Below are 14379 nucleotides of genomic sequence, written 5' to 3' on the forward strand. Positions count from 1 at the left end.
GAAAACAGTCGAGAAGGCGGCCAGATCAGCGTTACAAGGTCGCAGTAGTCGTCTTTGCTACTTTGTTGCAGTTTTGCAGGCTTCCAGAGCAATCAGCAGTCGATTCCTTGGCAGAAGGTGAAGAGAGAGATGCAGAGGAACTCTGATGAGCTCTTGCATTCGTTTTCTAAAGAATTCCCCAAAGCAGAGACCCTAAATAGCCAGAAAAGGAGGTTTGGCTACTTAGGAGAGAGGATAGGCTAGCAACACCTGGAGGAGCCTATCAGAAGGAGTCTTTGACGTCACCTGCTGGCACTGGCCACTCAGAGCAGTCCAGTGTGCCAGCAGCACCTCTGTTTCCAAGATGGCAGAGGTCTGGAGCACACTGGAGGAGCTCTGGGCACCTCCCAGGGGAGGTGCAGGTCAGGGGAGTGGTCACTCCCCTTTCCTTTGTCCAGTTTCGCGCCAGAGCAGGGCTGGGGGATCCCTGAACCGGTGTAGACTGGCTTATGCAGAAATGGGCACCATCTGTGCCCATGAAAGCATTTCCAGAAGCTGGGGGAGGCTACTCCTCCCCAGCCCTGACATCTTTTTCCAAAGGGAGAGGGTGTAACCCCCCTCTCTGAGGAAGTCCTTTGTTCTGCCTTCCTGGGCCAAGCCTGGCTGGACCCCAGGAGGGCAGAAACCTGTCTGCTGGGTTGGCAGCAGCAGCAGCTGCAGTGAAACCCCGGGAAAGGTAGTTTGGCAGTACCCGGGTCTGTGCTAGAGACTCAAGGGATCATGGAATTGTCTCCCCAATGCCAGAATGGCATTGGGGTGACAATTCCATGATCTTAGACATGTTACATGGCCATGTTCGGAGTTACCATTGTGACGCTATACATATGTCGTGACATATGTATAGTGCACGCGTGTAATGGTGTCCCCGCACTCACAAAGTCCGGGGAATTTGCCCTGAACAATGTGGGGGCACCTTGGCTAGTGCCAGGGTGCCCACACACTAAGTAACTTAGCACCCAACCTTTACCAGGTAAAGGTTAGACATATAGGTGACTTATAAGTTACTTAAGTGCAGTGGTAAATGGCTGTGAAATAACGTGGACGTTATTTCACTCAGGCTGCAGTGGCAGGCCTGTGTAAGAATTGTCAGAGCTCCCTATGGGTGGCAAAAGAAATGCTGCAGCCCATAGGGATCTCCTGGAACCCCAATACCCTGGGTACCTCAGTACCATATACTAGGGAATTATAAGGGTGTTCCAGTATGCCAATGTAAATTGGTCACTAGCCTGTTAGTGACAATTTGGAAAGAAATGAGAGAGCATAACCACTGAGGTTCTGGTTAGCAGAGCCTCAGTGAGACAGTGAGTCATAACACAGGTAACACATACAGGGCACACTTATGAGCACTGGGGCCCTGGCTGGCAGGGTCCCAGTGACACATACAACTAAAACAACATAAATACAGTGAAAAATGGGGGTAACATGCCAGGCAAGATGGTACTTTCCTACACCTCCCCTAACACATTAGGGCCTCCTCCTCACTTCCTGAATTCCACAAGTGGGTTTCTGTTTAATTCTTCTTGCAGGACCATCAAGACTGCCTATACTCAGGCCCAGAATCACCACATGCCTACTCTCATCTACTCAGCATCTGGATACCCTCACATAAAAAATATCTAACAGCTTTTCTCATGTGTTTAATTCTATTCTATTTGTATTCTTCATATTTCATATAAAAGAGCTACACATCAATGATTTAATTGGTTTGGGGGAAAAATGATGGTGTGACCCTGTATTATAAGGAATATTGTACCCACTGTCATACATGATGAGGATACTGAAAGTCACTGCGGTCCTGCACAACCTTAAAAAGTAATTCCTACTTCGGCCTCATTCCTATATATGGCAAAGGAACTCCTTGGTGACTTGCAATATCCTTACAATATACGTACGGCACAGGATACTTTAACCTATATACAATACATGGGATTTTGTAATCCCTCTATAAACACCCAGATCTAATTTCTTCATAACAGGAAACCTGTGATGTACCTTATCTCCTATTATAAAGAAATGATGCAGCTGTTCAACAGTGATAATAAATTACAGTTGAATTCTGATGTCACAATGCCTGCTGCCAGAGTCAGCAGCCGAGAGGAAAGGCAGGTCAGGTCAGAAAGCATAATTAAAGCAGCTGTTTGAAGAATGAAAAAACATCACTTTTCTTTCTTTGGCTCTGTTTTTCTAGCTGTACAGTGACAGACAGAAAAGAGATATTTATTGCAACGTTTATTTTTTTGAACTCCTTAGATAATCATGGATACGTTAGACACTTTATGCATGTCCTGCACATTCTGAGCTACTGCGCCTTTTTAAAAAAAAAAAATGACATGCATCAAACTGATTCTAATATCTTTCTGCAACAAATATCTAACTGCTTGTTTGCTGTGTTTAAATTTGTACTAGATATCCTATTTTATACTTCATATTTGCAAATATGGGTTCACTCTAAAACAAAAGAGATACAGACTAAGGACTTAAGTGATTTGTGGCAAAGGTGATGGTGTGACTATGTATTATACGTAATAAAGTTACACCTGCCGTACATGTAAAGGATATTGCAAGACACCTTGGAGTTCATAACGTGTAGAGCAAAAATTAATTGAAGAATCATAGATCTTGCAAGTAAATAAGACATATGTCATTCAGCTGGGTGATTTTAGTTACATTTTCACCAACAGGGCATCTATGTTTATATTTGTACATACAGCAACAAAATGTAGGTATCCTCCTAACTTGCAAAAAAACATCTTAGAACTGATTGCAGTGTGATGTAGCTAGAGTTGTCACCTGACTGTTTTTTTACCAGCACTACTGGTATTTTAATGTCATGACCGGTACAAAAATAGGCAAAAAGCCTTAAAATGTACTTACCTCAAACAGCACATATAAATAGAACACACTTTTCAATGTGTTCTAAGGCTTTGTTAATGATCACTGACTAATAATTAAAGAAAACAAAGGCAGAAAAGTCATGTTACAAATAAAAATATGCAATTTGTATAAAGTCCTATTTAGTATCATGTCTGGGCCTAGAAGAAGTGCGCTGCTGGTTAACAGCTGAGCAGATGACTCTAGCAATTTTAGATGTGCTGCGGTGGACAAACATCCTGATCACTTTTATCAAATGAGAAATCTTGTTCTTGTATGTGATTATGTGTCTGAGTACATTTGGGATGGAAATACCTCATTTCATTTTATTTGTAGCTCTTGCAAATATAAGGCAGCACATTTGTTTTAAACATATCATTTTATATGATAATAATGGAATGTTCAGTTATAGGTTTATAGTCTCTGAAAGCTGTATTAACAGATGTTGCTATTACCGGATTCAGTGGTACCCTTCTCCAACATTGGAAGGTTGTGAGGTTAATTTGGCCTACCAGAATTCAATCATTTGAAACTGAGATTTCCCACAGATCTACAGTGGATGAGTTATTCCACTAAGCTAACTAAACGGAGCCATCGCATAACTATGATGTGTGTCTTACATTAGTTTGATGATGAAAGTACCTTTGGACAATGTACAGTACTCTTGAATGTAGCTTAACTCCTCAGTTTGCAATGCCCAAGGATAATAATTATGCTAGGGTGCACCAGAAACACTGTTAAGTGCTGAGTCTCATAACACGATAACTGCTCTCCAGTGGTCATCACGCACAACACCGAAACACGTCCCGCATAGCATTACAACAAAGGTAACACACTTCCAAACACACACCATACACGGTGTAGTGTGCTACCCATGTAGGAAAGCCAATCTGTGCCCAACACAGGAGTAGTACACAATATGTAAATGTTGCATTAAAATACGATAAAGCACAGGTATGCTTCCCAGCAGGGCTCCTCAGGACTTTCTCTGCCTCATGAACTGCCCCCCCACCCCAACTTGCCACAAAACACTTCATTGATCTTACTACTCTCATTCTAGCTTCTTGCTAGGATTCTTCAATAAAGGTGACTTTGCATTTACTGTAAATGTGGCATGCATGCTATTTTAAGGCCAGCTGGAGCTGCAGAGCAGAAGGAGAGACAAACAGACTTGCCGCAACTCCTCCCTGTTGTAGAATGCATGATGGCTGAAATGTGACCTTCCTTTAGAAATTGAGCTACAAGCCCACCTTGTAATCCAACTCGCCTCTTATGAAATGGCCAAACCATCTTAATTATTTTTATATAAATATGAGTTTTCTGCATATTTAACCTTAGGTTTCAGAAAAAGAGAAAACAGACTAGCAATCTGAAACATCCATACCCCTTTAACAACCCTCCTTCTAAAAAGCATTACATACATATGTTTCTATCTCCACAGAAGTCTTCCTTTCCCTCTCCAAAATATTGTTTTTTTTGTGCATTTAATATATTTTTCAGGTTCAGATTGACATCTAGTACATGCTTTCTCTAAGCTCACATCTAACACGTCTATGTCTATTTGTCTGACTACTGCTGTGCTTCTACTCCTTGTTACTCACAAAGCCTTAAGTATAATCAATTATTTTAATCTAAACAGAATTTCTTAAAATACGACTTCAAAACAGAGCTGTCCATGAAACTCGTCATATTGTCTAATCTCCTTGCACATATTTGCATACCAAGTGGAAAGTATTGTATAGTATTAAGAATGGGGAGCCAGGGAACAACCTGACTTCAACCATGTAATATAGGATGTACTGTTGAGTGTCTGCCCTCTAAGTCTCTTGTGAGAGAGGACAACGTCTCCAATATCCCTTGCCAAAACCTTGTGATGTCAGGCAACTTGCACATCATGTGGATAAACCCTCTTGTGATTCATGGCATTTGGGGCAGTTTGAGGGTGCCCATGGGTATATCTTGCAAACATGTTTGGAGGTTAAATAATCCCTAGGCAGGAAAATGAAATGTATGAATTTACATCTAACGTTGCGGGGGACTTTGTATGGGTATGCGAGGGCCCATCTCCATTCCCTTTCATTCAATTACCTCCCTATGTTTATCGCCCATTTATCCCTGGGAGGGGGCCAAATGAATTCCAGTATGATAGAGGCCAGCTAACTACAGCCAGCTAGTCAGTCTCCTAAGTCCACGTATTGTGATGGGTTTGAAGCAATGCATGAGGTTCATTAACACAGGTCCCCAGTGCGTGTGCACTGAATTAGTTACTCCTCCATCAGTCAGGCACAGACCTCTATGGAACTAATTTTCCTCAACCAATTCACTGAAGGCAACTAGGTTTCCTTCTTTTCAAAGAGTTGAAATCCCTGTTTCCCAGTGTGGTAACTGTTGAATTTTGAAGCAACTGTTCTTTTAGGTATATATAGAAGATTTGTTAATATTAAGAAATATCTGCTAGACTGTAATTGCTGCATACCTTTCAACAAGTATCCACCACATACTCTATTCTATGCAACTGCCAGTTACCGATCCAGCTACACAATGGTGATTTAAAAAGGGTGAAAAAACAAACGTTTAGACAGAGGACTGTCCTCTCTAATCTTCCTGCATAATTTCCTGGTGAAAGGAGGCTGGTTTGGACTTAAAGATTTTGTTTTAGCTATTAGCACAGATTGTCCAGCAATGATCGGACGATTTTGAAAAAGTACTGAAATTATTTTAGCACCAAGATCTACAGTTTATTTTCTTGATCCTGTGCTATGTTTTTTCCTTGTTCAAAATGAGGCTGTTAGAAATGGGGTATCCATTTGGCAGTGGTTTGCATCCTGTCCAAGTAGAGGCCCTCGCTCTAGTCAGGGTAAGGGACCCATGCAGCTAAGATAACCTCTGCTCATTTGCTTGGTAGCTTGGCACAAGCAGTCAGGCTTATCTCAGAGGCAATGTGTAAAGTATTTGTACACACACACACTAACAGTGTAAACATCACAAAAGTACTCCACACCAATTTAGAACACATAGCCAATATTTATCGGAGTAAAACAAGACCAAAACGACGAAAATCCAAAATACACAAGCAAAGATAGCACTTTTAAAAGATTAAATGTAATTGTAGTTACTTGAAATCAATGAAGCGCTTGACAGAGGCAAAGTACCCAATATGCGTCATAAACGAAGGCAATGCAGGTCACAGGGGAGGTGATGCACTGAAAGACCCGGAGGTGTGTTGGTTCCTTACTGTTGCAGGGGAAGTAATGTGTCGGTTCCTTAATATCACAGGGGTAAGGATGCGTCGTTTTCGGCATGAAGCGTCGGTTCCTTACTGCAATGCGGTGTTGATGAAGAACATGATGCCCTGGGATGATGTGTTGGTGATGCGTCGATGTCACAGTGATTAAGCAGGCACAGCATCAGAGTCAGGAGGTATGTCACAGACTTCTGTGACGTGGTACTCGACATTCTTGCAGCAGTGGTTCTTCTGACGTGCTGTGACAAAAAGCTGGGGCCTGCGATGAAAATCACAGTCAATGCAACAAGCGGGAACCATGCTTTGGTGCGGGTAATGGTGATGCGTCAAATCCTTACAGTGATGCATTGAATCCTTTCAGCGATGCATTGGTTTGAAATTACGCTGTGAGACAATGCATGGATTTTCTTCTTGCAGCACCAAAAACCTCCTTCAAAGGGCCCAGTACTGGATTTGAACGGCCTTGGCAGGACAGGGCTCTCAGCAGAGGAGGCCAGGTGCAGGCAGATGAAGTCTTTGATGTCCCTGTGACTTCTTAACAGGAAGCAAGCTCAACTCAAGCCCTTGCAGAGCCTTGGAAAGCGGGATGCAGAAAAACAAAGTTCAGTCCATTCACTACCAGGATAGAAGCAGCAGGCCAGTACAGCAAAGCAACAGGCAGAGTGGCAGTGCCTCCTACAGCATCCAGCTCTTCTTTCTGTCAGAATGTCCTCTGTCCAGAGGGATTCAGAAGGATTCTAACTTTGTGGAGTCAGAGGTCCAGTACTTATACCCATTTTTGCCTTTGAAGTAGGCAAACTTCAAAGAGAAGTCTTTGTAGTACACAAGATCCTGCCTTTCCTGCCCTGGCCACAGATACAGTCCAGGGGGTTGGAGACTGCTTTGTGCAAGGACAGGAACAGCCCTATTCAGGTGCAAGTATCAGCTCCTCCCACCACTCTAGTCCAGGAAGACCTATCAAGAGATGCAGGGCACACCTCTGCTCCTTTTGTGTGATTGTCTAGGGTGAATTCACTAACACTCCAACTGTCATCCTGACCCAGACGTGTATCCCACAGACCGGCAGAGGCACAAAATGGTTAAGCAAGAAAACGCCACTTCTTAAAAGTGCCATTTTCCAACTTGCAATTTGAAAAATAACTCCACCAAAAGATGCATTTTTAAAATGTGAGTTCCGAGACCCCCAAACTCCACATCTCTATCAGCTCCCAATGGGAAATTATACTTAAAAGATATTTCAAGGCAATTCCCATGTTAACTTATGCGAAAGATAGGCCTTACTATAGTGAAAACCCAATTTTGCAGTATTTCATTATCATGACATGTAAAACACACCAGTACATGTCCTATCTTTTAAATACACTGCACCCTGCCCATGGGGTTGCCTTGGGCCTATCTTAGAGTGACGTTATATGCAGTAAAAGGGAAGGTGTGGGCCTGGCAAGTGAGTGCACTTGCCAGGTCAAAATGGCAATTTAACTCTGCCCGCACAGACACTGAAGTAGAAGGCCTGAGACATGTTTACAGGTCTACTCGTGTGGATGACACAATCAGTGATGCAGGCCCACTAGTAGCAGTTGATTTACAGGCCCTGGGGGCACATAGTGCACTTTACTAGGGACTTTCTAGTAAATCAAATACACCAACCATGAATAAACCAATCACCAATACAATTTAGACAGACATCACTTGCACTTTAGCACTGGTCAGCAGTGGTGAAGTGTCCAAAGTCCTAAAGCCAGCAAAAAAACTAAATTCAGCTCAGGATTAAAAACAGGAGGTCAGAAGCAAAATGTTTGGGGATAGCCCTGCCAAAAGGGCCATCTTCAACAGAGGGCAAATGTACACACTGCATAATAATGATACATGTCTGCTAGATGGAGTACTTAATATAGTCAGTATATGGCACAGGAAGTGAGGAGAGACTTGTATCACCAACCAGACAGCCCATAAAATGGAAAGTGAATTCACATAAGCACTGGTCTATACAATTCTAGTTACAATCTGAGATCTCAGACTTCTCCTTTGATTGTATGCAAACACAGTTACTTTTCACTTAATGCCAAAGCACAAGGGCCATCACAAATAAATATCCTTGTAAAAATGCAGTGTGGTCTTGGGCAGGTGCAAGTTCTCCTAACGTGTGTTCCTGGCAATGCTGCATGATAATACACATTTCTCCAATTACCAAAACTATAAAGACTGCTCCCTAAGGTGAAACAGAGGCATGTCAGACAACACTGCAATAATCTTACTATCAACGCTGCGAAACACAGTAAAAACCTATTAAGAGCTAAAAAGAAAATGGCAAATATACACTTGGTTATACTGTTTTTCATCTCTTTAAGCCCTCACTGCATGTGATAATTATTACACATAATAAAAGTTCACACCTAGACTTTCGGTCTTCCAATTGTGATAATTATCACCTATCATGAGTTTTTGGGGAATAACAAATTAGCTCTGTTCAGAATGCCCAAGACGTACACTGCAGGTTGAACTCATCAATTAAAGACAAACCACACTGAAATTATACAAGGAATTAATGTTACAATACCATGCATACAGTAGATGTGTTTAATAATAACATGGTCAATTTGCGTCTCAAATATCGAGGAAAAGCAACATTTATGTCAGTTAAGCCATTGGATTTTTGCATCCCGTCTGTTCAATGCTTGCTCTCAAAGGTACTTTGGGGACCAATGTAGGCCGGTGATCTTCTGTGCATGCCAGTGTAGAAACCTGCCTTCCACCGCCAGCTGTGGTTTTTAGATTCAGGATGCTAAAATACCATGAGCATGTTGCTGTCCCAGGTTTAAGTGAGTGTTTTTGTGTGTGGTTGAAATATGGCACAACTGATTATTCATTGAAAAACAAGGTTGCTCTTACCAGGTATAATTTCAACGCTGGCTTTTTTGGTATCATTGCCCAGTTTATTGTACACTATGCATGTGTACTCCCCACCATCAGCTAGTGATGCTCGATTAATATGCAGTTCTGAGGACTTCTTCCTGCAATCAAAAACAGATGTTATTAGTTTAAGTGAAAAGTACAATTTATTCTGGAACTTTTATAACTATGGCATGCAATAAGGCTAAATATTCCACCGTTTCAAAAACCAATAGCTTGCATTAAAAATGTGTAAACAAAGGGCTGTAAAGAACATATATTCAATGAGTTTTGTTTTGTGCGGTGGGTTCTATACCAATTATCAAATTTGGGTACAGGATGCATGGCAACTGTGGAAAACCACACAACGTGCCAATGACTCAGTAGAATACTTGGGTTCTTTAATTAATCGTGATGGCGTGCTGGGCTAACACCAATACGCTGTTCAAGACTCCCTTTTCAGTTAATATAATCATTGCTATTTTTATACAGAGCTTCATTCGACTGTTTTTGTACCACTTTAATCACCATAAATACCCAGTGCTGTTACTCAATTTAATGGCACTGCACGTGGCGACCTCTGACTCAGTCATAATATAGTGAGCAGATGTATTTTCAACAAATCATCTTCCAAAACTTTACATCACCATATAACCCTATTACTTTAGCACTAACCCACTACAAGAATACTGAATCAGCCTCTCTGGCCTAAAGTCATTCAGAGGTGTGAGAGCAAACTAGTTACAAAAAACAGTGAACCATGTCTATCACAACCTCAACATCATAGAGCGCTAAAGCTGTCCCTGCAGCAACAAGATCATTAGGAAAGACCAACATCACAAGCCCAGAGTCGCCATCATTTTCGAAGATATCATCAGCTGCACCACCTGCATGGAACACCTCACGTTCAAGATACTCATTGCAGCTAACTTTTCCCTGGGTGGAAGCCCTCATATACAGAGAGCAGGTGGAAAGGGAACGAGCAACACCCATTCAGCTGACAAACAGATATTGAACCTTAGAGCTCCTTGGACTGCAATGACTGACTGGTCTCCTCAGATACAAACTGTCCCCCAAATGGGGGGGAGTTAGAGAGTGAGAAGTCTAACCAGTTTTATATTTCATCATCCAAGCCAGACTCTTGATGGAAGTTTCAGAGCTGGAGTATTGCAGAGTTAAGTAATAAGAGATCAAATGCTAGGTGGTCCATGTTTAGCATTGAGCGCAAAAGCGCTCTAGCCTCCTGTAATCTCTTTGTGGGATTTTAACGACACCCACCGCATGCTCAACAGTTTAGTTGATTCGTGGGCTTGCCTTTTTTAAAATCGCTTTATTTTATTTGTGAAAGGCATGCATACGTTATGCCTTTTCTGGTGTTTAGCCCTCCGCGAGTGCTCCTGCCAACTACTGAAAACATACGAGTCTCCATGTTTTCCGCATGGCTTCTGGGCTACCTTTTCTTTCTATTTCCTATGCAGCGCAATCTCGCTGGGCAGCAGTGGAACGCTTTGTATGACATCGACCCTGTTACATGGATAATTCCACATTTGCCGATATGTTTGACTGTGAGTGAACTTCTGTTTCCTTTTGTGTCCTGCTTCATGCTCATGGCCTGGCGCTTTAAATAGGCTCGCTTATGTGAAACTGTATTACTTTTCATTTTATGTGGCAATAAAAGACCGGGAAGGACTTTACAACGCTCATAGCTCTAAGTTGAGCAAATGCGAGACCCACTGCATGACAAATGCTTGTTTAAAGTGTCATCAAATAGTGGGACTGCAAGAAACATGGGATACAGACAGTTCTTTCTACCTGGATGGCTATACCGCATACTTTTCCCCTACCTTACCCTCACCCACGGTAAGAGCCACAGTGGTTTACTTACATCGGTATCCTTAAATATCACTTCCAAACATACCAGATGGTGAAATGGATCAAGCTACTAGCTTGTGGTAAAGCTAGATTTTTAAAAATCATTTAGTACATTATTACTAAATTTTTATAATTCCTTTTCCCAGAATAAGCCCTCTGAACACCTGTTTACGCTGAAGAGTTTTTAAAAGTATTATGCAAAAAGGCAACACACCCCATATTCAATGATCCTACCTGGAGATTTTAACATCCGTGTCAAGTTAGTGAAGAGATCTCCATGGGTGATCATTACCAAGGTCACTCTGAGCACACTAGCCAGGTGGATTTACTTGTAATGTTCAGGACGACCATAATCTGGCATTTTAAGACCAGAGTGATAAAGGCAAGGGTACCGCAGAGGTTATTACTACATTTATCAGAAGAAGTTCTATTTCTATCATTGATTATATATTTATTTCTGCCTCTTTAGGTTTGAAGTTATTTGGAATCAGTTTAGCAACCATAATCCATTAATTCCCTTCATAGAGTGGAGACTACCAGAGGAAGTAGTGTCCAAGGAAGGGTTTAAGAGTCATGGCATTAAGCTTTGTGACCAAGGGTGCAGACTGAAATGGAATAAGGTCTCTCCAAATACTTAAAAAAATAATTTACATAATGAATGTGGTCAGGACATTAGTTTTTGGTTAGAGGTATTGCCTGAAGCATTACCGGAGCATTAGACAGGATGTGTATGCATGTATCAAGGAATCTAACTTGATTGGGTGGAATAATTAAGACATACGGTAGGAAATGATATAACCATAATTGTTTGCAGGCACATCAAAGTTTGCTCAAGACCCTGAAAAACAATCCAAGGAGCAACACTGAAATAGCTTTATGCAGGAAGAGATACAAAATAGTTTTCGCTGATTGAAAAGAGGAAATCAGAATCGACTCATTCAGGTTAATATTCTAAAAACCAGTGCCAGAGTTTTGGAAATAGTCAATCACCCTTATTTTAATACTGAGTCTAACAGTATAGTGGAGTGTAATATAGCGCCAGATATCTGCATATTCAGTGGTCGAACCCAGCTAAAATTTCAATCAGAAGTGAGGGGCCTGTTGAGAAATTTGTATTGGCTTTTCTCTAACAAGAATTATTTGACGCCATTTCTTATATGTCGAAAAATAAAGGACCAGGCCCCGATGGAGTCCCTGCCCATATATATAAAATGAACCGGGTGAAAATATTAACTAATGTCTTAAATGCCGCATGCAAAGTGGGTATATACCCTCATCCTGGTCGAGGTCAATAATTAAACCTGTATTTAAAAAAGGATGAGAAATAGCCTCTGATGTTATAGGTCCATATCACTCATAGATTCAGTGATTAAGGTGATGTGACAGGTTATTCTCTCAAGTTTATTCACATGGCTGGTTTAAAATAATGTGGTGCCAAAACTGCAGTATGGCTTCAGGTCTAGGAGGAACACACTAGACCAATGCCTGAATCTTCAGATGATTACCAGAAAATATACATTAGCCAAAGGGGGCTTGTTACATCTAGCCTTTATGGATCTGAAGTCAGCTTTTGATAGAGTCAACAGAAATAAATTGTAGTTAATTCTCCCCAATGTTGGGGTTGATAGAAACATAGTGAACTTTTTCATGAGCTACATAAGGACCTGTCTGCAGTAGTTAGATATGATCAGTCTATCTTTTTCTTTGAGAGTTCATCATGGGTGACAGGGTTGCAGTTTAGCCTCACTACAATTTAATCTATATATAAATAATCTGTGCCTCAAATTTAAGCACTGCTGGCAAAGACATCCCTCGGGCAGGATCTCAGTTAAACCCAGCTCTCTTATTTGCTGATGACGCTGTGTTGTTAGAGAGTACAACTCTGGGACTTCAGCAATGCCTTAATTCCTTTGTTAGTTTTATGAATAGCCCGGATCAGAGTACAAACTGCAGTAAATGTCACATAATGACCATGCATTCCAGAAATAAGGGCCACCGAAAAAGCAATTTGCTGGGTACTGATATCACCAGAGTAAATACCTTCTCATACCTCAGGGGCCTGTTAGATGACAAGGGTTCCTAGGACTGTTTGTAAGGGCTAAAAGGAATTCAATGGGCAGATTGACTGAATCTATATTTGACTTTGCTTTTCACTTGGGGGCAAGGCTCTGGTTAAAATCTACCAATCCAAATGTATTTCTTTGGCCAGTAACAGTAGGAGGCTGGACTGGCTTGTAGTGGGTACCAAGGGGTACGTACTTACACCTTCCACCAGGCCCAGGTATCCCTTATTAGTGTAGAGGGGTGTCTAGCAGCTTAGGATGATAGAAAAGGTAGCTTAGCAGAGCAGCTTAGGCTGAACTAGAAGACGAGTGAAGCTCCTACAGTACCACTAGTGTCATATGCACAATATCATAAGAAAACACAATACACAGATATACTAAAAATAAAGGTACTTTATTTTTATGACAATATGCCAAAAGTATCTCAGTGAGTACCCTCAATATGAGGATAGCAAATATACACAAGATATATGTACACAATACCGGAATATGCAGTATTAGCAATAGAAAACAGTGCAGACAATGTATAGTCACAATAGAATGCAATGGGGGCACATAGGGATAGGGGCAACACAAACCATATACTCTAGAAGTGGAATGCGAACCACGAATGGACCCCAAACCTATGTGACCTTGTAGAGGGTCGCTCGGACTGTAAGAAAACAGTGAGGGTTAGAAAAATAGCCCACCCCAAGACCCTGAAAAGTGGGTGCAAAGTGCACCTAAGTTCCCCAGAGAGCACAGAAGTCGTGATAGGGGAATTCTGCAAGAAAGACCAACACCAGCAATGCAACAACAATGGATTTCCTGATGAGAGTACCTGTGGAACAAGGGGACCAAGTCCAAGAGTCACGATCAAGTCGGGAGTGGGCAGATGCCCAGGCAATGCCAGCTGTGGGTGCAAAGAAGCTGCCACCGGATGGTAGAAGCTGTGGATTCTGCAAGAACGACAAGGGCTAGAAACTTCCCCTTTGGAGGATGGATGTCCCACGTCGTGAAGAGTCGTGCAGAGGTGTTTCCGTGCAGAAAGACCGCAAACAAGCCTTGCTAGCTGCAAGGGTCGCGGTTAGGGTTTTTGGATGCTGCTGTGGCCCCAGGAGGGACCAGGATGTCGCCAATTGCGTGAGGGGACAGAGGGGGCGCCCAGCAAGACAAGGAGCCCTCTCCGAAGCAAGCAGCACCCGCAGAAGTGCCGGAACAGGCACTACGAAGTGGAGTGAACCGGAGCTCACCTGAAGTCACAAAAGAGGGTCCCACGACGCCGGAGGACAACTCAGGAGGTCGTGCACTACAGGTTAGAGTGCCGGGGACCCAGGCTTGGCTGTGCACAAAGGAAATCCTGGAAGAGTGCACAGGAGCCGGAGTAGCTGCAAAACACGCGGTTCCCAGCAATGCAGTCTA

At 42.2% G+C, this 14379-nt stretch overlaps 1 protein-coding gene across 1 annotated transcript in view; it reads right to left on the minus strand.

The window, feature by feature from the left end:
• NRG1 (neuregulin 1) overlaps window positions 1–14379 on the minus strand; it is a 1391739-nt gene that overhangs the window by 452708 nt on the left and 924652 nt on the right. Inside the window, exon 3 of the mRNA XM_069236759.1 lies at window positions 9044–9165. Coding sequence (XP_069092860.1) covers window positions 9044–9165 — 122 coding nt within the window. The remainder of the gene's footprint in view (window positions 1–9043; window positions 9166–14379) is intronic.

The sequence above is a fragment of the Pleurodeles waltl genome, chromosome 1_2 (genome assembly GCF_031143425.1).
Source record: "Pleurodeles waltl isolate 20211129_DDA chromosome 1_2, aPleWal1.hap1.20221129, whole genome shotgun sequence".
NCBI lineage: Eukaryota > Metazoa > Chordata > Amphibia > Caudata > Salamandridae > Pleurodeles > Pleurodeles waltl.